The sequence below is a fragment of the Lemur catta genome, chromosome 17 (genome assembly GCF_020740605.2).
Source record: "Lemur catta isolate mLemCat1 chromosome 17, mLemCat1.pri, whole genome shotgun sequence".
Lineage (NCBI taxonomy): Eukaryota > Metazoa > Chordata > Mammalia > Primates > Lemuridae > Lemur > Lemur catta.
This window is the reverse complement of record NC_059144.1, coordinates 50935444-50962903: the sequence shown is the minus strand read 5'-3', so window position 1 is coordinate 50962903 and position 27460 is coordinate 50935444. Positions and strand designations below refer to the sequence as shown.

At 57.4% G+C, this 27460-nt stretch overlaps 1 protein-coding gene across 4 annotated transcripts; it reads left to right on the top strand.

Moving 5' to 3' along the window:
* Positions 1-300: 300 nt before the first annotated feature.
* On the top strand, positions 301-25686 carry GMEB2 (glucocorticoid modulatory element binding protein 2). Of its 4 annotated transcripts, XM_045529374.1 has the most exons (11): positions 10344-10792; positions 10900-11339; positions 11698-11883; positions 14008-14105; positions 14625-14752; positions 17612-17715; positions 19018-19175; positions 21180-21251; positions 21561-21698; positions 21902-22024; positions 22768-25686. In XM_045529374.1, the coding sequence occupies exons 2-11, from the start codon at positions 11065-11067 to the stop codon at positions 23406-23408; spliced, it is 1923 nt and encodes a 640-aa protein (XP_045385330.1). In that variant the 5' UTR covers positions 10344-10792; positions 10900-11064; the 3' UTR covers positions 23409-25686. The 4 variants fall into 4 exon arrangements, with proteins under 4 accessions (XP_045385331.1, XP_045385330.1, XP_045385329.1 ...); XM_045529375.1 differs by lacking the exons at positions 10344-10792; positions 10900-11339 and adding an exon at positions 301-390; XM_045529373.1 differs by having other exon boundaries at positions 10344-11339.
* The last annotated feature ends 1774 nt before the right edge of the window (positions 25687-27460 follow it).

Sequence of the window (27460 nt, the reverse complement as noted above, 5' to 3'; positions counted from 1 at the left end):
CGGGCCGCCATCCCGGCGGTCCGCCCGTCCACAAGGGAGTCAGCGCCCCAGCCGGGCCCCAAAGCAGCCCGCGGCGCGCACCCGCCGCTCAGCAGCCGGCGGCACTAGGACCCAACCACGTCCGCCCGCGCACGTGCGCCGTGGCCCGTCGAGCCTTATTTCAAGGCTCCTCCCGCCTCCTCGCGGAGCGCCAAATAAGTCGCAGGCCCTCCCGGCTCTGCGTGCGCGCCTCCGCCGACTGCGTCACTAGGAAGCGCGCGCCCGCGCCGCCGCCGCCGCCGCCGAATCCCCAACAAGGAGCGAAGCCCGCCGCCGCCGCCGCCGCCCGCCGCCGCCACCGCCCGCGCCGCCGCCACCGCCGGGCGCCCGAGCAGGCCGGGGCGGCCCCAGGTAAGCGGCGCCGGCGCGCCCGCGGCCCCCCCGCGGCGAGGCCTCTCGCTCCGCTCACGCGCCGCCGTCCAGTCAGGGGTCCCTGCGGAGCGTCAGGACGTTACGGCGGGGGGAGGGGAGGGCCGGGGGAGGGGCGGCGGGCGCGCGAGGGCGGCGGCGTCAGGCGCGACGGCGGCGTCAGGCGGGCGGGCGCGGGCGGCGGCGCGGGCGGCGGCGCTTCCTGCCTCCATTTTGGGCCGGGGCGGGCCGGGCTCTCGCGGCCTCCTCGGGGTCCGCGTCGGTGTATGCCGCCCTGGGGGACCGGTGTCGGTGGAGACACGGGCTGGGGGGGGACCAGGATCACTGTAGACCGGCTGGGGGGACCGGTGTCGGTGTAGACACCGGCTGGGGGGGGACCAGGATCACTGTAGACCGGCTGGGGGGACCGGTGTCGGTGTAGACACCGGCTGGGGGGGGACCGGTGTATGTAGACCGGCTGGGGGGACCGGTGTCGGTGTAGACACCGGCTGGGGGGACCGGTGTCGGTGCAGACAGGCCGGGGGGGGGAATAGGATCAGTGTAGACCGGCTTGTGGGGACCAGTGTCAGTGTAGACCGGCCTGGGGGGACCGGTGTCGGTGTAGGCATCGGCTGGGGGGGGACCAGGATCACTGTAGACCGGCTGGGGGGGGCAGTGTCGGTGGAGACACCGGCTGGGGGGGGGACCAGGATCACTGTAGACCGGCTGGGGGGACCGGTGTCGGTGTAGACACCGGCTGGGGGGGGACCAGGATCACTGTAGACCGGCCTGGGGGGACCGGTGTCGGTGTAGACACCGGCTGGGGGGGGACCAGGATCACTGTAGACCGGCTGGGGGGACCGGTGTCGGTGTAGACACCGGCTGGGGGGGGACCGGTGTCTGTAGACCGGCCTGGGGGGACCGGTGTCGGTGCAGACAGGCCGGGGGGGGGGGAATAGGATCAGTGTAGACCGGCTTGTGGGGACCAGTGTCAGTGTAGACCGGCCTGGGGGGACCGGTGTCGGTGCAGACAGGCCAGGGGGGGGGAATAGATCAGTGTAGACCGGCCTGGGGGGACCGGTGTCGGTGCAGACAGGCCGGGGGGGCGGGGAATAGGATCAGTGTAGACCGGCTTGTGGGGACCAGTGTCAGTGTAGACCGGCCTAGGGGGACCGGTGTCGGTGTAGGCATCGGCTGGGGGGGGGACCAGGATCACTGTAGACCGGCCTGGGGGGACCGGTGTCGGTGTAGACATCGGCTGGGGGGGGACCAGTGTCGGTGCAGACCGGCTGGGGGGGGAACAGGATCACTGTAGACTGGCTTGGGGGGACCGGTGTCAGTGTAGACCGCCCTGGGGGGACTGGTGTTGCTGCAGAGACCGGCTGGGGGGGACCAGTGTCAGTGTAGACCGGCTGGGGGGGGCAGTGTCAGTGTAGACCGGCCTGGGGGGACCGGTGTCGGTGTAGGCATCGGCTTGGGGGGGACCAGAATCACTGTAGACCAGCTGGGGGGGGGCAGTGTCAGTGTAGACCGGCCTGGGGGGACCGGTGTCGGTGTAGACATTGGTTGGGGGGGGGGACCAGTGTCTGTAGACCGGCCTGGGGGGACCGGTGTCGGTGTAGACATCGGCTGGGGGGGGGGACCAGTGTCTATAGACCGGCCTGGGGGGACCGGTGTCAGTGCAGACCGGCTTGGGGGGGGGAACAGGATCACTGTAGACCGGCTTGTGGGGACCAGTGTCAGTGTAGACCGCCCTGGGGGGGACTGGTGTTGCTGCAGAGACCGGCTAGGGGGGGACCAGGGTCAGTGTAGACCGGCCTGTGGGGACCAGTGTTGCTGCAGAGACCGGCTGGGGGGGGTGGCCCAGGATCAGTATATAGATCCACTGATGGGAACCACGTTGAAGCAAACCCATTTGTAGCAACTGAGTTGGTTTGTATTTAATGGTTGTATTAATGTGGATCCATTAGTAAGAACCGTAGCAACGTGGGCCACTTGTTAGTAATGATTTGTTACATATTTGCTTAACTTTGTAATGCATTGAGTTGACTGACTGTTGAACCAAAGTTTTCTTTCTTTGCTAAGAATTCAAATACAACAGTTTCGATTACATCACCTTATTAAAGGTAAAACCAGATGACCTAAATAAAGCCCAAATATAACAAGATAAGTAGACTACTTGTTCAGAAATTGTTTCTTTAGCTGGGCACAGTGGGGTACAGCCTGTAGTCTCAGCTACTGGGGAAGCTGAGGCAGGAGGATCAAGAGTTTGAGGCTACAGTGCTGTACTCACACCTGTGAATAGCCTGGCAATACATCAAGACCCTGTCTCCGAAAAAAAAAAAAGAATTTGTTTCTTCATAGACAGTGCCCTACAACTTTTTAGGAAGACATACTGGAATGCTGGAGGGTGGAGGTGTTAGTATACATATGTGTGCAATCATGATAAGTGTTTCTGTGAATTTACAGCACTTACAGAACCACTTTCAAACCTAGGCTTTAGGATGCCCCATTTTATGCCTGAACTGGGAAGGGAGGCTGTTCAGATACCTGCTCAGGGCCAGGAGACAAGTCCATTGGATTTGGGGCTGCACCCGTGCGTGTCTGGGTGTGATGCTGAGGGCGCGGTTGCTCCTGCAGGACTGCTGTGAGGGCAGCGCCACATCCATGGCTCACCGCTCGTGATATTTTTCAAGAGAAGCTGGAGATTTGCAGTTTTGGAGCTAGTTAAAATTTTTTGAAGCACTGTGAGGATCAAAGAAATTGTGCCTATGGGCCAGTGGTTGGTGACCTCTGCAGTGGTATTTTTATCAAAGGAAAACAATTTTGTCCAGAAGAAACGGAAAGCCATGTATGGGAATCTTGTGTACTGACTGACTCCTTGGATCAGGTGGTCCTCCTGCCTCAGCCTCCCGAGTAGCTGGGACTGCAGGTGTGCGCCACCACGCCCAGCTTCACACTAATACTTTGATACTGGTTTTGTATATTTGTGCCTAAGAATGCTATTTTGAAAATATTTTCTGGGCAGGTGTGGTGGCTCATGCCTATAATCTCAGTGCTTTGGGAGGCTGAGGCAGGAAGATCCCTTGAGGCCAGGAGTTTAAGACCAGCCTGGGTAACATAGCAAGACCCTGTCTCTGCAAAAAACAAAAGATTAGGCGCGGTGGTGTGGGCTTATAGTGCCAGCTACTTGGGAGGCTGAGGCAGCAGGACTGCTTGAGCCTAGGAGTTGGCGGCTGCAGTGAGCTGTGATGATGCCACAGCACTCTAGCCTGGGCAACAAGCAAGACCCTGTCTCTAAAAAAGTTTTTTTTCCTCATATCCAATTTACCTCTAAGTTAATTTGGGGCTCGATTTACACGAGTCTTGGAACCCAAGCCTTGGGATCAGAGCTGGGTTCAGAGTTGCTCACGGCTGTGAGCGTGTGCAAGCTTGCCCCTGGCGAAGGGGTTCCCCTAAGTGGGTGGCCGGATGCTGGGGAATGCTTGTTCTGTGTCTAAATATTGTATCAAGCACTTGGAACTATTTTCTGTGAAGTAGCTTTTGTGTGTGTTGTTTTGAACATTTAATAGTTGGCATTGGAGAGGATGGAATTCAGTTTTGTGCATTTTTTTTTTTTTTTTTTTTTGAGACAGAGTCTCAACTCTGTTGCCCAGGCTAGAGTGCCGTGGTGTCAGCCTCGCTCACAGCAACCTCAAACTCCTGGGCTCTAGTGATCCTCCTGCCTCAGCCTCCCGAGTAGCTGGGACTACAGGCATGCACCACCAAGCCCGGCTAATTTTTTCTCTATATATTTTTAGTTGTCCAGCCGATCTTTCTATTTTTAGTAGAGACGGGGGTCTCGCTCTTGGTCAGCCTGGTCTCAAACTCCTGACCTCGAGCGATCCTCCCGCCTCGGCCTCCCAGAGTGCTAGGATTACAGGCATGAGCCACCGCCCGGCCTAGATACATCTTTTAAGTGAAATTCTAAAGTCGTCTTTTATTCCTGTTCATTTGAAGCTGTTTGTTTCAAAGCCTAAATCTAGAACACCAAAGTTATGGTAGTGAAAAAAAATATTTTAGAAATGTGAAGTAAATCTGTCAATGTAAATGAATTCATTGTTGTAGTTTTCCCGGCTAAAAAGCATCTGAAGACAGTCTTCAGAGACACTGGCCCACGATCATGGGGAGGGTTTCTTTTGCCCTTGGAGCTGCCTGGGGACCATCCTCAGTTAGGAAACAGTGGCACTCTGGCCCTGCTCTATACCGAGACAAGGGCACATGTGTGAGACGGAGATGCAGAGGAACTCCCGTGCCAGATGAGTAGGTTCGGTGTGAGTTAGCAGAAGCCGGAGCTCCTCAGGGCATGCTCTGCGATTGGTGTTCAGCGTGGGCTGGTTAGTTCTGGCCTTGAAGGCTTCGTGGCCGAGGCCTGGCTGGGTGTGGGTGTCTTCTCTCCTGAGCTGAGGGCAGTTCATCCAGTGCACAGGGCGGCCGCTGTGTGCCAGCTCCAGATGGGCCTGGCTTCTGTCCTTGGACACACTTAGGGTTTCGTATAGTCCTAGGGGCAGGTGATAAAAAAGTAGTCCTGAAATTTTTTCTTGTTTTTTCCTTTTTTTTTTTTTTTAAGAGATGGGGCTTGCTCTGTCACCCAGGCTAGAGTGCAGTTTCGTCATCATAGCCCACTGCAACCTCAGACTCCTGAGCTCAAGCGATCCTTCTGGCTCAGCCTCCCGAGTAACTGGGACTACAGGTGCCCATCACCACACCTGGCTTTCGTTTCTATTTGTTTATAGAGATGGGGCCTCACTATGTTGCCCAGACTGGTCTTGAACTCCTGGGCTCAAGGGATCCTCCTGCCTCAGCCTCCCCAAATGCTGGGATTACAGACATGAGTCACTGTGCCCGACCCATTGTAACCTTTTTTTTTTTTTTGAGACGGTCACACTCCATTGCCTGGGCTAGAGTGCCGTGGCGTGCTCATAGCTACAACCTCACTTACACTGCTGGGCTCGTGGACCCTCCTGCCTCAGACACCACTACATCCAGCTCATTTTTCTGGTTTTTGTAGAGATGGGTTTTGCTATTGCTTAGGCTGGTCTTGAACTCCTGGCCTTAAGTAAGCTCTGCCTTAGCCTCCCAAAGTGCTAGGATTACAGGTGTGAGCCACCATGCCCAGCCCATTTTAACCCTTTTTAAGAGTACAATTCAGTAGGATGACATATATTCACAGTGTTGTGCAACTATTGCTGCTGTGCATTTCCAGAACATTTTCATCAGCCCAGACAGAAATCCTACACTTGTTACAGAATGAGTCCCCATTCTGCCTCCCCCAGCCCCTGGCAACCGCTGTTCTGCTTTCCCTGTCTATGACTTTGCCTGTTCTAGGTAATTCGTGTAAGTGGCATCATACAGCATCTGTCCTCTTGTGTCTGCTTTCTCTCACTTAGCACATTTTCAGTGTTAGGATTTTATTCCTTTTTAAGGCTGAATAATACTCTGTTGCATACACGCGCTGTGTTCTGCTTACCCGTCTGCTGATGGGCGTGTGGGTGTTTCCACTTTGGCTCTTGTGGACGGTGCTGTTACCGGCACTGGTGTACCAGTGTCTGCTTTAGTCCCTGCTTTCCGTTATCTGGGTCTGTACCTAGAAGTAGGATTGCTGGATCATGTAGCAATTCTAAGGTTAACTTTTTGAGGAACTGCTGCGCTGTTTGCACAGTGGCTGCATCATTTTACTTTTCTGCTCACAGCATATATGGGTTCCGCTTTCTTTACATCCTCAGCACAACTTGGTATTGTCACATCCCAGTGGGTGTGAGACGGTATCTCACTGTGGTTGTAATTTGCATCTCCCTACGGGCCAGTGATGTAGAGCATCTTTTCATGTTTTTATTGGCTAGCTGTATATATTCTTTTCAGAAATGTCTATTCTCAGTCCTTTGCCCATGTTTTAAGTTGGGTGGTTTTGTTGTTCTTGTTGTAGGAATTCTTTATACCTTCCGGAATTAACTCCCGACCAAATACATGATTTGTAAATATTTCCTTCCATTCTCTGGGGGTTTTCACTCTCTTAATAGTGTCCTTTGATGCATAAGAGTTTTAAATTTTGATGAAGTCCAAATTATCTGATTTTTCTTTTGTTGCCTATGTTTCTGGTGTCATCTAAGAAATCATTGCCAAATCCAATGTCATGAAGATTTGCCCTCTGTTATCTTTTAAGCATTTTATACTTTTAGCTCTTAGGTTTCTGTCTTTGATCCATTTTGAATTAATTTTTGTATGTGATGTAAGATAAGAGCTCAGCTTTGTTTTTCTGCATGTGGATGTCCAGTTGTCCAGCACCATTTTCTCGCTCTGTGGCCCAGGCTAGAGTGCAGTGGTGTCATCATAGCTCACTGCAGCCTCCAACTCCTAGGCTCCAGCGATCCTCCCGCCTCAGCCTCCCTAGCAGCTGTTACTACAGGCATGCACCACCACGCCCAGTGAATTTTTCTTTTTTTGTAGAAACAGGGTCTCACTTGTGCTCAAGCTGGTCTCAAACTCCTGGCTTCAAGCAATCCTCCGGCCTCAGCCTCCCAAAGTGCTGGGATTACAGATATGAGCCACCGTGCCCGGCCCAACCCTGTATTTTGAGAAAACTGTCCTTCCCCTGTCAAATGGTCACATCACGCTTATGGAAAATCAGTTGACCATGTATGCAAGGGTGCGATAGCTTTTTTTTTGTGGCCAGTTTGATTTTTTTTAAAAGATTTACAAACAGTAAAATAAACTTCTTTTTTAGTGTACGGCTCTGTGAATTTTAACACGGAGATTCATGTAGCTGCTGCCACAGTCAGAATGGAGAACAGTCTGTCCAAAAATGTCCCTGTGCTCCTTCTGTAGTCCCATCCTCCTCCCTGACCCTGACATCCACGATGTGTTCTCCGTCTCACAGCTTTGTCTTTTCGCGGAGAGCACGTAAGGACTCTCGCGGCGTGTAACCTTCGGGACTGGCTGTTCTCACTCAGCATGCCCTCCGGAAACGCATGCGGGTGTCAGTGGTGTGTTGCTTCGTGTGGAGTAGTAACATGGTGCGCGGGTGTACCACGGCTGCTTTCTCCGTCCTCCTGTTGAAGGACTCGGATTCTTTCCAGCTTTTGTCAGTTACAAATAAAGCCACCATAAAAATTTGTGTACAAGCTTTCAAGTAGACACCGGTTTTTATTTCTCCAGGGTGGATGTTTGGGAGTGGGATTGCTGGATCTTGGGGAGAGAGTAGGTTTAACTTCATAAGAAACTGCCCGGGCTATCCAGAGTGGTTGTGCCACTTTCCGTCCTGACTCCCCGCTTCACGCCGTGGTGGCACTCGGCAGTGTCAGCTCCTTGTCGCAGCTCTTTCACGCTGCCTGGGCGTGTCGAGGCTGGATGGCGTCCCGGTGGGTTAGTGGTGTGGAATGTCTTTTCACGTGCTTATTTCCCGTCCGCCTGTCATCTTTGGTGAAGTGTCTGCTCAAGTCTTTTGTCCGTTTTTAAAACTGGGTGGTTTAGTTTCTTGCTGTTACTCTTTGCACGTTCTGGACGCAGGTTCTCTGTGGGATACGTGGTTTGCACGTTTTCTTCCAGTCTGTAGCTTGTATTTTCATTCTCCATCATATTCTTCATTTGGCCCATTGTAATACACACACTTAATTTTTAAAAATTAAGAGACTTTATTTTTTAGACAAGTTGTAGGTTCCCAGCAAAACCGAGCTGAGAGTGCACCGAGTTCCACGCGCTCTCCCTCGGCCTCCCTCCCCGCACCTCCCGCGGAGTGGCCGGTTCCACAGTCCACGACCTGCTCTGGGGCCGTCACCCCAGAGGCCTCTCTCACCTCGACTCCCTGCTGGTGTTTTGCGTTCTGTGGGTTTGGGAACTGCATAGTGACACATATCCACTGCTGTGTCTTCACCTTGGACGGCTTCACTGCCCCGAAGCCTGTTCCTCCCCCCGCCCCCCCAAGCCTGGCAGCCGCTGATCTTTTGCCGTCTCTGGGGTTGGGCCTTCTCCAGTGTCGTGGGGCGGGTCACACCCTGTAGCCTCTTCAGGTCGGCTCCTGTCACCGAGTGATGCGCACTCGGCATTCTTCACGTCTTTTCACGGCCCGATCGCTCATCTCTTCTCATCTCTGCATGCCGATCTGTGGTCCGGAATGTAAACGAACAGTTTGTCCATTCGCCTCTTAAGGGACTTTGCTTTTCCCGGCCTCCTTAGAATGTCCCGTGACTTCCCATGAAATGTGGAAGCAGCAGCACCGCGTAGCCCCGGCCTTCCGGCTTGGGGTTGCCATGTGTCTGCACGTGTGCACTGAGACCCCAGACGGTGCTGGGAGCTCAGCTGTTGCGCACACGTGAAGAACACAAGGGGACAGCAGCTTGTCACATTACCGTTCCAGGCGCTGTTCCTTTATTCCTGAAGTTCCAGGTTTCCCTCTGGTATGATTTCCTTCTGTCTGAAGAACTTCAATTCACATTTCTTTTCCAGCAGGTCTGCTTGTGACCAATTCTCTTAATTCTCCTTCATCTGAAAATGTCTTTATTTTGCTTTCATTTCTTTTTTCTTTTCCCCATTCAGACCTGATATTTTGCTTTCTCTTCTAAAGGACCTTTTCCCTGGCTGTAGAATCCTAGATTAATGGTCGTTTTGCTTTCAGCACATTAAAAATGTTTCCTTGCCTTCTGGCTTCTGTGGTTTTGGTGAGAATTCCAGTCATTGAGTTGTTTCCATGGAGGTCATGCATACTTCTTTATCTGACTGTTTCCAGATTTTTTTTACTTTGTTTTTGGTTTTCAGCAATTTGATTATGATTTGGGCATGGGTTTCTTTGAGCTTATCATGTTTGAGGTTTGCCAGGCCTCTTGAATGTGTATTCATGTCTTTCGCTGAATTTGGGAAGTGTTCAGCTAGTATTTCTTTTCTTTTTTTTAGCCTGTCAAATTTATTGGTGGGGGGCGGTGTATACCAACTTTAGTAACACTAATGTAAATAAGTTCTGATAACCCACTGCCATCGGACCAGCCCGGCTATTATTTTATTTCTTCTTCTTCTTTTTTTTTTTTTTTTTGAGACAGAGTCTTGCTCTGTTGCCCCGGCTAGAGTGCCGTGGCATTATCACAGCTCACTGCAGCCTCAGACTTCTGGGCTCAAGCAATCCTCCTGCCTCGGCCTCCCGAGTAGCTGAGACTACAGGCATGTGCCACCACACCACACCCAGCTAATTTTTCTATTTTTGGTAGAGATGGGATCTTGCTGTTGCCCAGGCTGGTCTTGAACTCCTGAGCTCAAGCGATCCTCCTGCCTCGGCCTCCCAGCGTGCTGGGATTACAAGTGTGAGCCACCACGCCTGGCCTATTTCTTCAAATATGTTTTCAGCTTAAAACTTTTTTCATCTCTCCTTCTGGAGCTCCAGTGCGCAAATGCTCGGCTTGTGAGCCTGGGGCGGGCGCGTTCCCTGGAGCTCTGTTCGTTTAGTGTCCTGATCTTTTTTCTGCTCAGATTGGGTGATTCTGTTGCTGTTTGTGTTCGCGGACTTCCCCTCTGTCAGCTCCATTCTGCTATGGAGCCCATCCCCTTAATTTTTCATTTTAGTTACTATATTTTTTAACTCAGATTTTCTTTTTTTTTTTTTTTTTTTGAGACAGAGTCTCACTTTGTTGCCCGGGCTAGAGTGAGTGCCGTGGCATCAGCCTAGCTCACAGCAACCTCAGACTCCCGGGCTTAAGCGATCCTCCTGCCTCAGCTTCCCGAGTAGCTGGGACTACAGGCATGAGCCACCATGCCCGGCTAATTTTTTTTGTATATATATTTTTAGTTGGCCAGATAATTTCTTTCTATTTTTGGTAGAGACGGGGTCTCACTCTTGCTCAGGCTGGTCTCGAACTCCTGACCTCGAGCGATCCACCCGCCTCGGCCTCCCAGAGCTAGGATTACAGGCGTGAGCCACCGCGCCCGGCCTCAGATTTTCATTTGGTTGTAACTTCTGTTTTCTGTACCAAGACTTTTTTTTGCTTTGGTTCAGGAAGGTTTGGCTTTGCTCTTGGGAACTGGTGTGGTAGCCACTGTAAGGGCATCTCCTGATGGCTGTTTGCTCGGAGAACTGAGCCGACGTTGTGGCTCTCTGTGAGTCACGTCACGCTGGGTTACGTTCTGGATGACTTTGGGTACGATGTTACCAGACTCTGGGACTTTTGTAGTCTCACAGAAAATGTAGACGTTTTCGTGACAGCAGGAAATCGGCCTGTTAGGTTCGGGGCAAGTTTTGAACCCCTCTCCTGTGGCTGCGTTCACAGGCCAGCTCGGTGTCAGCGCCTTTGCAGACTTGTCCCTTAGCGCCGCTCGGGGCCAGTTTGAGACCTGGGCGATGGTCTAGCCTCAGGACAGCTCTCTCTGGTTTGCCGTGTGGGGTCAGGTCCACACGGGGACTGTCCTGGGACGACCTAGGTGTGGGGCCAGTTTGAGACCTGGGCGATGGTCTAGCCTCAGGACAGCTCTCTCTGGTTTGCCATGTGGGGTCAGGTCCACACGGGACCGTCCTGGGACAACCTAGCTGTTCACACACAGCGTGCGGCCCCGTCCACACCCTCCTCTCACCACCTCCCCGCACTCGGGCTCCGGCCCCTTTCAGGTCCCTTCTGTGCCGTGGCACTCGGGACAGAGCCTACCCCGGGACGAGCGTGGAGGATGGGGAACGAGAACAACAGGGACCCCTGTGCTCTTGGGGCCACCGTTCTTCCAGTCAGGAGGAAGGCCCCCGCCCCCCGAGCATTAGGTGCCTCTGGGCGCTGCCACCATCACGGGGTGTCCGCAGGCCTCACTGCGGGCAGAGCCAGCAACGACAGCGCAATAATGGAAGGAACCAAGGCGTCTGCCCTCGCCGTCTGCTGTTTATGGGTTTCCTGTCGCTTTCCCCGGACCAGAGAGAAGACTTCTCTGGGAGTGCTTTCTCCCTGCGCCTGGTACCTGGTCAGGGGTTTGGGCTGCTCTGCATTGAGGCCAGGAGCCACAGAGGGCGGCGGGGTCAGCCAGGACACTCACCTTCAGGGACCTGTGCTTGAATTCCAGGCTCGTGCCCGTCCTCCCGCTGGGCTCCTGCGGGGCTGGCAGGCCCGTGTGGCGCGAGCGGCTCTGTGTCCATCCAGTGACAAGGACGGGAGGGTTGTGCTTCTGCCACCCGAGAACCAGAGCCCTGGAGCAGCCTTTGTGTGGCTGCGATTTCCTGCCGGAAAGGAGCGGCTGGGGCGAGCAGATGGGTCTTTGGAGATGAAGAGCCGTCGGGGGGTGTCCTGTAACGCGGTACCCGCCTTGTCCCTGCAGGACGCAGGCCTGGGGAGTGACGCTGCTGGTCCCGGGCGGCCCCCCCAGCTGCGCCATGGCCACTCCAGATGTGAGCGTGCACATGGAGGAGGTGGTGGTCGTGACAACCCCGGACACTGCGGGCGATGGCAGTAACGTGGAGGGGGTGAAGACGGTGCTGGTGACGACCAACTTGGCTCCTCACGGGTAAGGCCTGGGCCTCGGGGCTGCTGGGGCCGAGTGGGGTGGGGCGGGCTCGCCCTGGCGTGGCTGGCGTGGACACACGTCTGGGTGAGCTTAGGTTTCCTTTACTTCTGAGACGGGACACAGTGTCCCTGTGAGTGCAGAGTATGAGGGAAGCAGAAACGCGCGTCGGCTGGGAGGCTCCGGTGCAGACTTTGGTCGGACGCCGCCTGTCCTGCGTCAGCGTGGCCGAGTGGTTTCCTTTCCCGAAATACATGGTAGTTTCCCCTCTGATGAGATGGAGCAGCAGGGATGGTTGGGAGCCGTTTTTTCAGAAATGAAGCGGAAGGGCCAGTGCTTCTCTTGCCGTTCCGCATGAAACTGTGAGTTTCTTCCTCAGCTCTCGTACCAGCTGTCCAGGTCGAATACTAGTTGGCGAAAGGCTCACGTTTGCCCAAACTGCCAGCTTCCTTTTGCTGGCCCGTAGGCGAGGCTCCTGCTGTGAACGGCATCACCGCCCCCTGGGGTGCCATGAGGGCGCCCTGCGCCAGGGGCTATCACTCTGGCCCCCTCGAGGGGCCTGGCCCTTGGGCTGGGATGCTCTTCCTGACTCCCAGTCTTGGCCGTGTCTTAGGCATGGCAGCTTCTCGCTGTCCTCAGCCTGTCACTGACAGGGAGCGTCTGACTTCCTCCCTGTCTGGAGGTGGCAGCGGGTGGCGTCTGCTGGGACGTGTCACCTCTGTCAGCGAGGTCTCATCCGCTGCTGGTGGCCTGCATGTCCTCACCTGACAGTCTCAGGACTCCGTAGAAAAACGCACCATTTGCACGTGTCCTGTGGGCTGAGGCCAGTCCTGGGACCGAGCGCAGGCTCGGGGGTGAAACTGAGACTCTGCCCCTTGGCAGGAAGTTACAGAACATTGTGGCCATTTCTATGCTGGCAGCAGCCTGTCCTCTGGCCTGGCCAGTCCACCTCTCACCTCTTCCTGGACCTTGTGTGTCTCAGCCGTGAGTGGCACCTGGCCCAAGGCCTGGCCTCACATGGCCTCAGGTCTGGGTGGGCTGAGGCTGGTCGGAGGTGCCGACTGCTGGTGCAGAGACCCGTGAGCAAGAGCCGCGGCCCTCCCGTGCACCCACGGTGCAGTGGCAGCAAGACGGCCGGGCAGCGGGCAGGGGTCCCGTTCAGAAGCCACCGCGCCCAGCCTTTGGGGGGCCTGCAGATTCCTAGGAGCCCTTTGGCTGGACGTGGCCTCAGAACTTGGCCAGGCTTGAAGGTCTCACAGCCACAAGCTGTGGTCTTTGCCCTGAGGCCGTGTCTCCTGTGAGGGTCTTGTCGCCTGGGAACGGGAGATGTGACACAGTCCAATCCCTTTCAGTCCCTGGAGATTTTTGTTCAAGAGAACAATTATCCAACTTCAGAGAAGCCAGTCGGCACTTTGTGCCTTCTGCCCGAAATTTCCCTGATGAGATCCACAACTTCACTGACGTTTCCTCCTTTGTCACCTCCGTGGTGTAGGGTCCTGCCCCACAGCACGGGAGTCTCTGCCTACAGCCCCGCATGTCTCCTGCTTTGCCCCGACCCAACCTCTGCCCCTCCAGCCAGAGGCAGCGCCGGGGGGGAGGGCATGCCCACTTCTGGCTCCACTCCTGTAGGAGCCTGTTTGCTGCGTACAAACCACCACAAAACTTGGTGGCTTAAAATGACAGATGTTTGTTGTTCCTTAGGATATTCTGGCCCTGGCCAGTGCTGCTGGGCCTAGCGGGTGGTCTGAAATTTTCTATTTTCTGATAGTTTCTATAACCATATAAGGGAAATAAAAAGCTTTATCAAAGACAGAAATGGACGTGTGGAACTCCCGCGTGAGCTGTCCTTGTGTCCACAGCCCTGGCATGTGGGTTACGTGTGCCAGGTGCCACTCTGTCACCAGCGACGGGGCCGCGGACACAGCGGGAGCCTGCGCTGGCGTGAGGGCACAGCGCAGAGCCATCAGCGCGCAGTCCCCTGACTTCGAGCCTCTGCCATTGCTGCCTAAATTAGGAGAGTGTGACAAGATCCACAGCGAGCGGCGTCCTTAGTGAAAGTGCGTGAAGGGCACTGTTTCCTGCAGGTGTCCGGCTCAGGGACTCTGTTCTCTCTTCTACCATCCACAGGGGCGACCTGGCGGAAGACAGCATGGAGACGGAAAATGCCGCAGCCGCCGCTGCCGCCGCCTTCACAGCCTCCTCCCAGCTCAAGGAAGCCGTGTTAGGTAGGGCCCGTCCTGCGTCCGCTGGCACCTCCGTCCCGCCTGTGGCTGGCGCGAGCACAGAGGGGTCGGCCCCGGGTCTCGCAGCCCTCTCTCCTCGGGGTTTCGGTTTCCTTCTCGCTGTCTGTCCCTGTTGCCTTTCCCACATCTGTCCGTCGTAACTCTCGGGGAGTGGTGGTAAAAGTTCTTTATATAACACTTTTGGTATTTTTCTGTTGCTCACGGTTAAAGGCCCTAGAATCTTTAAAACCTTACATTTCCCTACAGTTTCAAGTAAATCTGGTTTTGTTTCCTTAAGTGGCTCTTCAGTTGAACCACAGTTTAATGGAACTACATTAATGTTTGTAGTGAGGTCTCTTTGGGCTGCAGAGAACACCCTCCCGCTGTGGTTCTCTCTCGGGCCTTCCTGGGCTTTCATTTTAGTTCCCAGATTGGTAGCTGTTTTCTGCGTCTGGGGAAGTGCTCGGAGAGGTCGTGACTGACTTTCTGCCTTTCCTTTCCTCTCCACGTGCCTGTGAGAAGTGAAGATGGCTGAAGAGGGGGAGAACCTGGAGGCTGAGATCGTGTACCCCATCACCTGCGGGGACAGCAGAGCCAACCTCATCTGGAGAAAGTTTGTGTGTCCTGGTATCAACGTGAAGTGCGTGCAGGTAAGGGAATTATTTTTGGAAGAATTCATCTTTATCTCCGGTTTCAAGTGATTTCCACACATTTCCAAGGAAGGTAACAGCTCAGAGTGAGACGAAAAATGCTGGACACACAGGAAACCAGTCCCCAGGAGAGAACAGGCGGAAGCAGCAGACAGCAGGGTCGGCCACAGAAACAGCTCAGGTCTCGGCATTTTAACACACAGGGTATAAAATAACTACGTGTTAATTTATGTCAAGAAATAAGAACATGAGTAAAAACATAGCAGATGTTACAGAAACACAACTGGAAAAATAGGATTAAAATTAAACATTTAGACCGCGTACAGTGGCTCATGCCTGTAATCCTAGCAGTTGGAGGCTGAGGTGGGAAGATCGCTTGAACTCAGGAGTTCATTCAAAACCTGCCTCGGCAACATAGTGAGACCCCATCTCTACTAAAAATAGAAAAATTAGCCAGGCATGGTGGTGCACAGCTGTAGTCCCAGCTACTTGGGAGACTGAGACAGGAGGATTACTTGAGCCCAGGAGTTTGAGGTTGCTGTGAGCTAGGCTGATGCCACGGCACTCTAGCCTGGGCAACAGAGTGAGACTGTCTCAAAAAAAAACAAAAAATAAAATTAAGCATTTAGTGGCTAGGTCTCTTATAGCAGATGAGACATAGCTGAAGAGATAATTAGTGAAGTGGAAGATAGAATTAAAGAAATCATTCAGGGCCAGGTGTGGTGGCTCACGCCTGTAATCCTAGCATTCTGGGAGGCCAAGGTGGGAGGATCACTCAAGGTCAGGAGTTCGAGACCAGCCTGAGCAAGAGCAAGACCCGTCTCTACTGAAAAATAGAAATTATCTGGCCAACTAAAAATATATAGAAAAAATTAGCCAGGCATGGTGGCACATGCCTGTAGTCCCAGCTACTTGGGAGGCTGAGGCAGGAGGATCGCTTGAGCCCAGGAGTTTGAGGTTGCTGTGAACTAGGCTGATGCCAGGGCACTCTAGCCCAGGAAACGGAGACTCTATCTCAAAAAAAAAAGTAAAAAAAAAAAAATCATTCAGAATGTACTCCACAGAAATAAAAAGAAGAAAAATAGGAGCATGAGAAAGTCTAACCCATGTTTAAGTTCTGGGAGGAGGAGAGGAAGAGGCCAGGAACTCTCATGACCGAGGAGAGACAGAGTCCACAGTGCCAGAGCCCTAACGAGGCCCAAGTTGGATGAAAAGACCCCACCACCTCCATCCAGGACAGTGTAACATCAACATAAATAACGATAGTCATGAATTTTAACTCAAGTGAAATAAAATCTACGGGGTCATATTTATTGCAGTGTATTTCACATCAGTTATTTACCTTGAGTAAATGTGTAGTGCGGTCAGCTCTGATGTTAGAACACCAGCTGCACAGCCTGGCGGGAATGGGGAGGCCAGCGTTGCCACGGGTGCTCAGACTGGGTGGTGGAGCCCGGGGCGGCAGGGAGCTGTGGTCGTGCCACTGCACTGCACCCGGCAACAGCAAGGCCCCGTCTCTGAAAACAAGACAAGAAGTAGGCCGAGATGAAGACATTTTCAGACAAGACTGAGTTTGCTGCCAGCATGTTGTCACTAAAAGATGTTCCTAGTAGGCATTTTAAGCTGAGGCGCAAAAAGCCTGGGGGTCAGGGTGGAGAAAGGAGGGTAAATCCTAGCGGCTGACGCTGCGCTCCGAGAGTGGCGTCTCTGGGCTTCTGAAGGTGCACTGTGGGGCCAGGCAGCAGCAGCAGCACTCAGGGGAGGCCACGTGAGCTCTGGGCTCTGATGGCCCAGCGGAGCCAGAGACGCTCAAGCCTGGGGGCCCCTAAGGAGAGGAGCATGCAGCTCCCCCCCACCCCGGGGCAGGGAGCCCGGAGGGAGGAGCTGGCAGCCCCGAGGAAGGCGAGGAGGAAGGCAGTGCTGGAAGGGGAGACAGGACTGACCCCAGACCTGCAGTGGGAACGGCCTGTCCGGTGCAGCCAGGTGACCCGGGTATGAGCTATGGTGGGCAGTGGTGGTGGCCAGGAGGGGCCTCAGTCAGGGCCACCAGCTGGGGCTTCCTGCTGGGCTTGGGCAGTGGCTGGAGGGTCTGCCAGACTCCACCTGCCTGTGTGTCCATCTGGTCTCCTGAGCAGCCGTGCAAGGCCAGGCACCTGCGAGGCTCTGTGTCCTGCCCGTGGCATGGGTGTCGTGAGAGTGGGCATGCCGGTGCCCCACAGACTGGCCTGGGCTTGGCGGTGCCCTGTCCTGGCATCTGCTACTGAGACCTCCCTTCCCCATCCTGCTTGTTTTCTGAGTAACCACAGTTTTATTTTCATTCTTTGGTTCCAATAATTGCTTTTTTACCAAGACGACAGGATATTTTTCCTTCTCAGGCTCTCTGAGCACCAGCTGGGGTGAAACTAGGCAGCCCCAGAGACACGTGAGTCATGGTTCCCCGGCTTTGGGACAGACGTGTCACCAGCGTGGGAGCAGGTGCCGTGTGCTTCCCGCACAGGGGATGGCGGTGTCGGGGGAGCTGGGCCAGACCAAGGGGTCCTTCACAGCTCAGGCTGCGTGCTGGCGTCCTTTGCCATGTCGGGGTATCGTGTACATACGTGTTGTTATGGAGTAAGTAGCACAGAAGAGGTTTGCTGAGAAGAGAGGGCCACGTGCCTTCGAACCAGCTGACCCTGCCCTGCTGGGCTCCCTCACAGCGGGGGCAGCACACGTGCCGGAGGCCACAGCCGTGCAGGGCAGCCGCTGTGCCGAGGGGCAGGTCCTCGTTCTGCCCGGTGCTCTGCAGGGGTTGGGCAGGAGAGGAGGGCGAGCCCCGCCTGCCTCGCGGAGCCTGACCACGCTGCTGTGCTCTCTCCGCAGTACGACGAGCACGTGATCAGCCCGAAGGAGTTTGTGCACCTGGCAGGGAAGTCCACCCTAAAGGACTGGAAGAGAGCCATCCGCATGAACGGCATCATGCTCAGGTGGGTGTTGCGGGCGCCCCGCAGCCCGGCGGCCCTTCCCAGTGGAAGGGGACACAGCACCCATTGCTTTTTCATTTGCTTTTGGGATTTTGAAGACGAGGCCCATTTTAGATGTGAGTGCTAACGACCTCCCAGGTGGCCACGTCTCCCCACATCCCTGCCAACACGGACACATTTTAATTTCCACCAATTTTTTACCTGGCGCACTTGTGGCTATTTCACTGTTAGAAGGTTAAGGGTTGCCAGGCGCGGTGGCTCATGCCTGTAATCCCAGGACTCTGGGAGGCCAAGGCAGGCGGATCGCTTGAGCTCAGGAGTTCGAGACCAGCCTGAGCAAGAGCAAGACCTCCATCTCTACTATAAATAAAAAGCAATTAGCCAAAACAACTAAAAATAGAAAAAACTACCCAGGCATGGTGGTTGGTGCATGCCTGTAGTCTCAGCTACTCGGGAGGCTGAGGCAGGAGGATCGCTTGGGCCCAGGAGTTTGAGGTTTCTGTGAGCTACGCTGACGCCACGGCACTCTAGCCCGGGCAACAGAGTGAGACTCTTTCTCAATAAAAAAAAAAAAAAAAAAGAAGGTTAAGGGTATAATCTGGCGTTTGTGCAACAGATAGGTGTAGGTGTCACATTTAATCTCTTAGCGTGGTCTTTTATGTTGTTCTCTATTTTGTCCTTGTCATCACTTTTTCCTGACGTATACAAGTGGTGTTCACAGTTGCTCTCTTTGTACCTGTGAACCACAGCCTGCGCCTGTGTGTCTGGAGGGTGCAGACACCCCAGGGACAGAGTGGCCGGTGGGCCAGGCCTCCGCCACGCCTCCCGAGCAAGGGCACTGCTCCGTGTCGGGTTCTGGGGGCTCCGGAATGCTGGCCCTGCCCTTGCCCACGTGGCGGCCCCGTGCTGCAGAGCCTCTGATTCCCAGAACACGCGGGTGGCGCGGCCGTGGAGACCACCAGTGGAGGAGCTGCTCGCACAGGCGCCAGCTCAGCAGGTGCCCGGGGTCAGCGCTGCCCAAGGGCCAAGTGAGGCTGGAGCCTCTGACCCCCCTGTCAGGGGTCGAGGCAGCTCATCGAGGCAGGCCGGGCTGCGACCCAGGACCTCCGGGCAGGGCCCGCCCCCCAGTGCCGGGGCCGCTTCAGTTCCCGTGCTCAGAGCCCAGCCCTGCCTCGCGGAGTGCACCTGGGCAGCGCCTCTGCTGGGACCTGCCCCACGCAGGCGGTGGCCCACGTCGGGCGGCTGGACGAGGTTCTGGGGCCATGGCCTCACCTGGACCCTCCGGTCCTCTGTCCTGTGCCCCAGGAAGATCATGGACTCCGGGGAGCTGGACTTCTACCAGCATGACAAGGTCTGCTCCAACACCTGCCGCAGCACCAAGATCGACCTCTCGGGAGCCCGCGTGTCCCTGAGCAGCCCGGCCTCTGCCGAGTACATCCCGCTCACGCCCGCGGCGGCCGACGGTAGGTGCGCAGGGCCGCCCTCACGGGTCACGTGGTTCGTGCTGCCCTGGCGAGGGGGGCTCAGCCCCCGTTCTCCACACAAAGGGAGCCGCCGCGTTGCTGTTTTCAGAGATAGGAAAGGTGAAGTTCGGGTCTTTCTAAGCCGCGTCTGCTCTGATAATCACACGTGCAGAAGGCGCAAGAGCAGTAAGGGACCCTGGACCCCACCCCCTCATCCCCTCGCCTGCCCCAAGTCTGCAGCCGCTTCCCCCGTGGCTTGGCGGCTGTGGATCTGCGTGTCGTCCCTCCGACCTGCCGTCCTGGGTGTCCTGCTGCAGGTGTCCCTGCTGCGTGGATTTTTGGGTGATGGTGTTCTTCCATGGTGGCTTCTGTGGCTCTGAGTTGTGGAAAGAGTAGATATCCCTGGAATCCTTTCCAGCTTTGTGAATAAAGTCTTCTAAGAATGGAAGAGTGAAATTAGGTCCTGAGTTCCCTGGCCATGTCATCGGGTGATCTTTGGCAGTATCGTGTTCCCAAAAATGTCACTTGCATTGTCCCCAAACTGTTCCTCCGCAGCGTGGGCTGGACTGTGCTTCTGTGTGACCAGAGACGTCCTTGTCACTGGCCCAGACGGCGACCAGTAGAGGCCTTTGACCCATGTTCGAGAGGGAGGGTGAGGCCGGGTGGCAGGGGGGCCACACCCTGCACCCCAGGCCTTCCCTGTGCCTGGCCAGAGCAGGCGGTAGCTCGCGGAGCTGCGTCCTGAGAGGCGCAGGACTCTGCATTGCTGTGTCGGGCTAACCTCTGTTGGCCCCATCCTCGGTCGGTGGTTAAGGTTTACAGCCATCGGGGAGGTGGGGGGGTCAGCGCGCTCTGCACCAGAGCCCAGCCTGGGTGCACGGGGTGGGGCTGGCCAGGCGCTCCCGGTGGGCCGGGGTCGGTGGGGGGACCGAGGCCCAGCCTCCCGTCTGTGCCCTGCTGGTGGCTGCCCCAGTGACCGACACGGACAGACCAGCCTGGTTCGTACCTTCTCCCCAGCAAGGACAGGGCCCCTGAGCCCTCCAGTCAATGCCCGCTCGGCCTGGGAGAGGCAGAATCAGGTTCAAGGTTAGCTCTTCTGAGGTTTTGTTTCCTTCCGCCTGGAATCTGTAAGAACGCCTGACCTGGCTATTGTGTAGTCGATAAAAGATTGTGTATTCGCCCAAACTATGAAAAACATTCCTTCCTGCCCCAAATGCCAAGTATGTGACAACACTCCCCACCACATCCTGGAGGCGTGTGGAAAAGGCAGCGTGAGAGCAAAACGCCCCAGGCTGTGACCTGTGGCAGGTGTGTCTCAGCCAGGCCTGAGCTCAGAGCCCAGACGTCCGCAGCGCCAGCAATGGCGGGTTTTTGCCACCAGAAATGGACAGATAGTTGGTGTCTCTCCCAAAGGCCCACCTCTTCCGATTTAGAAAAATGGGCATGTCTAGGTGCTGAGATTGACAACGGCGTCAGGGAACGTGGCATAAAGACACGGGGCGGGGAACCGGGCGGCAGAGCCAACTGTGAGTGGCCCAGGGGCTCGTAGGTGGGTGAGGAGGTCGTAGGTGGGCGAGGAGGTCGCCCGCCTGGCCCCACGATCGCAAGGCGTGCTGGGTGGAGTCTCGAACACAGGAAGAGGAAGGTGGAGAGTGGCTGAGACCAGTGATGGCTGAGGGGTGGTTCCCAATTCTCCCCTGGTCTGTCTGACCCCCAGACGCGGGCCAAGCCCTGGCCTCCGCCCTGCGAGCTTTCGCTGCGCTGGCTGCCTGAGCGAGAGCTGTGGGGAGGAGGGGTGGGGAGGAGGGGTGGGGAGGAGGGGTGGGGAGGAGCGGTGGGAAGGAAGGGTGGGAAGGAGGGGTAGGGCGGAGGGGTGGGGAGGAGGGGTAGGGCGGAGGGGTGGGGAGGAGGGGTGGGGAGGAGGGGTGGGTGCCAGGGGCTGGCAGAGGGGGGCGTGGACTTGCATCCGCAGCAGTGCTCACCCGACTTCCCTCTCGGCCGCAGTGAACGGGTCTCCTGCGACCATCACCATTGAGACATGTGAGGACCCTGGCGACTGGACGGCGGCCATTGGAGGTACCGGGTCCCCTGCGGGCCTCTCACGGGTGCAGGGCTGGGCAGTAGGGTCCGTGCCCGCCGCGGGCCACACAGGCTTGGGAGCCAGCTGGGGCTGGGCAGGCCTTGCAGGGAGAGGCGGGCTGGGCTGCTGTCCTCCGGGGTGCTCCCAGCCCAGCCCCGTGGCCTGCCTGCTGGACTTAGGCGCTGTGACGTGGCTGGGCGTGTGGCTGACCCCTGGGTGGTGTCTGCCGTCCCCTGCTCTCCCCATGGTGGCTGCCCCATGTGGCGATGCTCTTCCTGCCCACCGAGCTCCTCCTTCCCCCACAGATGACACGTTTGCCTTCTGGCGGGGCCTGAAGGATGCTGGGCTGCTGGACGAGGTCGTGCAGGAGTTCCACCAGGAGCTGACAGAGACCATGAGGGGCCTGCAGCGGCGGGTCCAGGACCCCCCCCTGCAGCTCCGAGGTGAGGAGCTCCTTCCAGCAAAGGCAGGCAGCGTGGCCAGCGTGGGGCGCTCAGGCCTCTCCGTGTGCCTGGGGTGGAGGCCGAGGCTGAGCATCTGGTGGGGGGGGTTGCCGTGCCTGCTCCTCAGACATCTGCTGAGTGGGGCCCCCGTGGCCGGCTGGGGCCGGTCCCAGGGTCCTCAGTGGGTACTCGTGTCCCCTCAGACGCCGTGCTGCTCAACAACATTGTGCAGAACTTTGGCATGCTGGACCTGGTGAAGAAGGTGCTGGCCAGCCACAAGTGCCAGATGGACCGCTCGCGGGAGCAGTACGCCCGGGACCTAGCAGGTACGCCCGCCGCGCCCCGGGCTCGCCTCTCCGCCGTGCACACACTTCTGAGGCACAGCCGTTCCTGGAAGCCCAGGCAGCAGGTGACCGGCAGCTGCCGTGCGAGGCAGCTGTCAGCGAGGCAAGTGACGTAGTCAGACCCCGTTGCCGGGGGGGGTTGCCGTTACCAACTGTCTGCGGTGCACCAGGTGGTCACTTCAGAGAGAGTGGCGGGGAGTGGAAGAGACCACCTGGAGACCAGCTCGCCTCTGGCGTGTGTGCGTTGCTCTCGGCTCATGCTTGGGCTGTACCTACCGTGTGTGCACGCGTATGCTCACGACAGACTTGTAGATGCTGTTTTGACCTACTTTTTATGTCATCGTATCACAAGAGCAACTTCCCAGGCAAAAATAATGACTGGGACACGTGAGAGCCCGAGACAGGTCCGGCAGCACCGCCACGCCGTGCTCAGGCTGGTCCCAGCAGGCCACCGAGGGCCCTTCCGCTGACCTCCCCCGCGGTGGCTGCCGTGTGGCCACCTGGGTGTGTTGTGTGAGGCAGGCACACCTGCTGGCCATTGGCCCCAGGGCCACCCAGTGATGGTGGGTGTCCTTGTCCCCTGCAGTGACCCTGCCCGTCCCCCACGGTGACGCTGTCTGCCCCCATCCCCGTCCCCTGTAGTGACTCGTCCCCGTCCCCCGCAGTGATGCTGTCTGCCCCTTCCTCATCCCCCTCGGTGACACTGCTGTCCCCCGTCCCCGCAGCCCTGGAGCAGCAGTGTGACGAGCACCGCCGGCGCGCCAAGGAGCTCAAGCACAAGTCACAGCACCTCAGCAACGTGCTCATGACGCTGACGCCCGTGTCCCTTCCACCCCCGGTGAAGCGGCCCCGGCTGGCACGGGCCACGTCAGGACCAGCGGCTGTGGCCTCACAGGTGCTCACCCAGTCCGCCCAGATCGCGCTCGGCCCGGGCGTGCCCGTCTCCCCGATCACCAGCGTGCCGCTCGGCAAAGTGGTGTCCACCCTGCCCTCCACGGTCCTGGGCAAGGGCTCCCCTCAGGCCCCTCCTGCCAGCTCGCCGGCCTCCCCGCTGCTCGGGGGCTACACGGTCCTGGCCTCCTCGGGCTCCACCTTCCCCAGCACCGTGGAGATCCACCCGGACGCATCCAGCCTCACGGTGCTGAGCACGGCCGCCGTGCAGGATGGCAGCACGGTGTTCAAGGTGGTCAGCCCGCTGCAGCTGCTCACCCTGCCCGGCCTGGGCCCCGCCCTGCAGAATGTGGCCCAGGCGTCGCCTGGGGGCAGCACGATTGTGACAGTGCCTGCGGGGGCTGCCCCGGGGCCTGAGGAGCACACGGCCACCATCGAGGTGGCCACCATGGCAGAGGACCACGAGCAGAAGTAGCCGGTGGGAGGTGAGGCCCCTGAGGCGGACAGGGCTGGCTGCCTTTCCGCAGCTGCAGGCCGGAGCACGGCGAGGCCGCAGGGCTGGCGTGGGCAGGCGGGTCGCGTGGGCTGCTGAACCAAAGAGAGGAATCGCCAAAACCAATCAAGAGAAGAGAGAAAGGGACGATGACAACAACCTGGAAAATCGGTCTTCAAGTTCCAAACTTTCTCCCCCTTTTTTCTTGGGAAATATATTTTTCCATCTGTTGCTTATTAATACTGTTTACACGTTGGGCCGTGGTCAGGAGCCAGGTGGATGAGGACAGGAGGCGGCCTGGGTGCTGCGGGTGTAGGGAGCAGCGGGGGCCGTGGTGCCGAGACCCTGCAGGCGCTGGAGGTGCCGCAGCCCCCGCGCACTCCGGTCGCTGCACCTGCAGGCCCTCGGGACCGAAAATGCCGGCAACATTACTACACATGTCTTGGGAAGCTCACCCAAGTGTGGAAACCCGTGGATCCTATGGATTTGGTTTCTTCCCACAGTTTTCTGTAGGTTTAGTGTGGCTCGTGCCCCGTCCTGCCCACGTGGGGCCCTTGCCGGAGCCTCGGTGCAGGTCCCGGCGGGCTCCGACCTCCCCGCCCTGGCAGGTGCTTAGGTGGCTGAGGGGCCGCAGAGACGAGGCGTGGGCCACACGCCGCTGCACGTGTGCTGCAGGTGTTTTTAAGTGAATCGCTTAGTAGGCTTCTAGGAAGAGTCAAATTTATAGCATTTTCAACCAAAACGATGCTGAGTGCCTCGGCTTCCCAGGTCGGCTCCGAGGGTGGGCCCAGAACCTGTGTGTTCACCTGGCCAGGTGCGGAGTCCTAGGTATGGCCCCTTCCCGAGACGCCCCTGCTAGGTGTGAGATCTGTGGGTGTGTCCCTAAGGCTCGGTCCTGGGGTGGAGGCGTGAGTAGGAGAGGCGCATGGATGGTTTGTCGAGGTTCCCCTTTGGCGCTCAGGAGGCTCAGTGTGGCCCCTGCGTGCCCCCTGCCAGTGGGGCCACCATGACGGCCCCCAGACCCAGGCCCCCTGGGAGTCCCCTGGCTGATACCCGGTGGTCCTGGTCCAAGGGAGAGCCCAGGGCAGGCTGGTGGGTGCCGGCTGGGGAAGGTGCAGCCCAGACGCGCCTTGCAGGGCCGTGCGCGGGCTGCCTGCAGTCTGGCTTGGTCTGAGGACAACCACGCAGGGGGCCACCCTCCAGGCCAGAGCCTCTGGGGCCAGATGTCTCAGGGGCAGCAAGCCCCGCCTCCTGCTGCCTCCTGCAGGGGGCGTCCTCAACAGTCCTGGGTGCCCGGCAGTGGGAGGGAGCCCTGTCCCACTCTGCGGCTCTGGAGGGAACCAGCTGCCCACCCATGCGTCCCTGGGGTGCCCTGGGCCCCACCTCAGCGCTGTTGTGACGGGACCTGGCCTGCTCCCCACCCCTTGTCAAGCTACTGAGTTTCTGTCTGTCTTGTTTTCTTTCTGTTACGTTTCTGTTTGCTGTTGTCACGAGTCAGCTGGTTTCGGCACAATGGTTACTGGTTTGTGTACATACACCTTTTTAAACCCATTTTCACTCGAGTGTGGGTCCTGTCACATGCGTCAGCAGGGCCCTGTGCCCACCCACCAGCTCGGCCGCATGACGGACGCAGCTCTGTGGCCTGAGAGCCTGGGACCTTCTAGTGGCTTCCCTCTGTCCGGGTCGCACGTGCGTCTGCCCTCACGGCCGGCCGCTTGCTCAGTCGAACTTGAAGGGGCTGTGGGTCAGTTCTTTCTGCCCGTTGAAGAGCAAGGGGGACCTGTTCTGCCCCCACCCCCGGGCTGGGGGGCCCTTCCCAGTGCTCCGTGAAGCCACTTGCAGCCGGTGGCTGCTCCTGCGGCTGTTCCCGGCAGGGGCTCCAAGCCCAGTGTGGGGAAGGCCCATCCTCAGGGCAACCACACGTGCTGCAGGGAGGAGGTTGGTGGCACCGTCCCCGTCCCCAGCGCATGCCCCCTGCGCCCTGCAGGGTCCCAGGACCTCCTGGTCCTGCCCCTCAGGGTCCGACCAGGACCTAGAAGGGAAGAGCCTCTTGACCACCTACAAACGCGGGTTTTGTGGCTGCCTCTGGCCTGGTTTTCTGCGGAGGCAGGACTGGTGTGTTTCTGCAGGGAGAGTGGGGACCTCCTCTCTGTGTGTGCCCAGAGGCACCCGGGGAAGGGCCGTGTTTGAATTCTGCTTTGTATGTTCTTTTGCAAGTATCTGCTTGGTACTTTGATTTAAAATAAAAACATTTTTCTTAGTCTGTGTGTCTGTCTCTTATGAGGGAAGGTTGTGGACAGAACAGAATTCAATTTGTAAGAACGTGCCCACTGGACAGCGCCAGCTTGTCCAGGCTGTTCACGCATCCACTTAGCCTTTGCAGAGTGTCGTCTGGGGGCTCCAGGACCCTGCCACATGTCCCCAAGGTCAACACTTTTTGTGACAGCACCAGGTGCCATTTGCGTTCTCGTTCCCTCCCAGAGGCCTGATGGATGGGCGGCGGCTGTCTCAGCCTGTCCAGTTGCTGCAACAAAGTAGCGCAGGCTGGGTGGCTCAGGACCAGCAGGTTTGTTTCTCGTGGTTCTGGAGGTTGGGAGGTCCGAGGCCTAGCTCAGGTTTGAGGCTGTTCCGCCAGTCGCTGGGGGTCGAGGGACTGAGAACAGCCTTGGCTCCCCCTGACCCAGGGCTGGGGTCAGAGACGCCTCCGCCCGCCGGCACGGCCTGTGCCTGCCGGTAGGAGCCGGGCAAGCTCACCCTCCAGCCGGCCGCTTCCCCCCATCCCCAGGGCTCGGTTCCAGATCCTCCCCTGTGCCGGCTGCTGCCATCCTGGTGCCATCGCCTGCCCCAAGGCTGCAGGAGGTGGTGCGCCCCGGCCACCGGCCAGCCTCTCGGACACCGCAGACGCAGGGGTCCACCCCGCACGGCGCCACGTAGGGAAGTTTGGTGCCGCCCACAAGGCAGAAACACGTGCTCTGAAAGTTGGGGCACGTTCCTGGTAAGGAGTGGCCAGAGCAGCGTGGGATGCTGGGTTTGAGGACACCTCCGCCTTGATCCAGGTGTGGTTACCAGGTGACCTTCTGAGGTGGGTGGTCTCCCAGTCACACGCTCCCTGCAGTGGGCGTTAGCGCCAGACTCCCAGGCCTCTGTCTCCTCACATCTCTGGGGCTAAGACAGCTCCTGCCTCTGGTTATCCCAAACCTGCTCCTTCCCTGTCGTGCCTCGGGGGGGAGGCACCAATGTGCCCCCAGGTGCTCAGTCCCTTCCTGTCAGATGTGTCCCCTCCTCTCTGGGCAAGTCCCATCTCTTGGCAGAGATAGCCCCAGCTCCTGCCTCTGGCCTCTGAGTCTCCTGCCCCCCATTCTCTGCCTGGGCCCCTGTTGTCCCCTCTGCCCTGGCGAGGGCTGCACCCTCATCAATACCCTCTGTGACACTTGCCACTCCTGGCTGCAGCATCGCAGCCAAGGAGCCTTATCCGAGGCACGACTATTCCCCCAATGGGCCGCCATGACGACTTGCAGTGTGATGACAGAGAGTGACGCCCGCGCATCCAGCGCTGCCTCCGTGGGTCGTGGGTCTGGTGTTGTGCCTGGAAAGTCACCGTGGCCAAAAGTCTTCTGGAGTTTCCTCTGCGTCATCTTTTAAGCTTTATAGTTTTGTGTTTTACATTTAGGTCTATGACTCATTCTGAGTTAAGTTTTATGAAGGGTATAGGGTCTGTGCCTAGATCCTAGGTTCTTTTTTCTTTCTTTTTTTTTTTTGCATGTGGCTGTCGGGTTGCTCAGCACTGTTTGTTGAAAGGCTTTCTTTCCTGTATTCGATCCTTTGTCAGAGATCACTTGACTATGTCTGGACTCTATTCTCTTTCATCGATACATTTATGCTCTTGCCAATGCCACACTGTCTGGATTGCTGTAGCTTTATGTTGAGTCTCAGAGTTGGGTAATCCCTGTGCTCCGACTTCATGCTCCTCCTCCACTCTCGTGTAGGGGATTCTGCGTCCTTTCCTCCCATGGAAACTGGAGAACCAGTGTGTC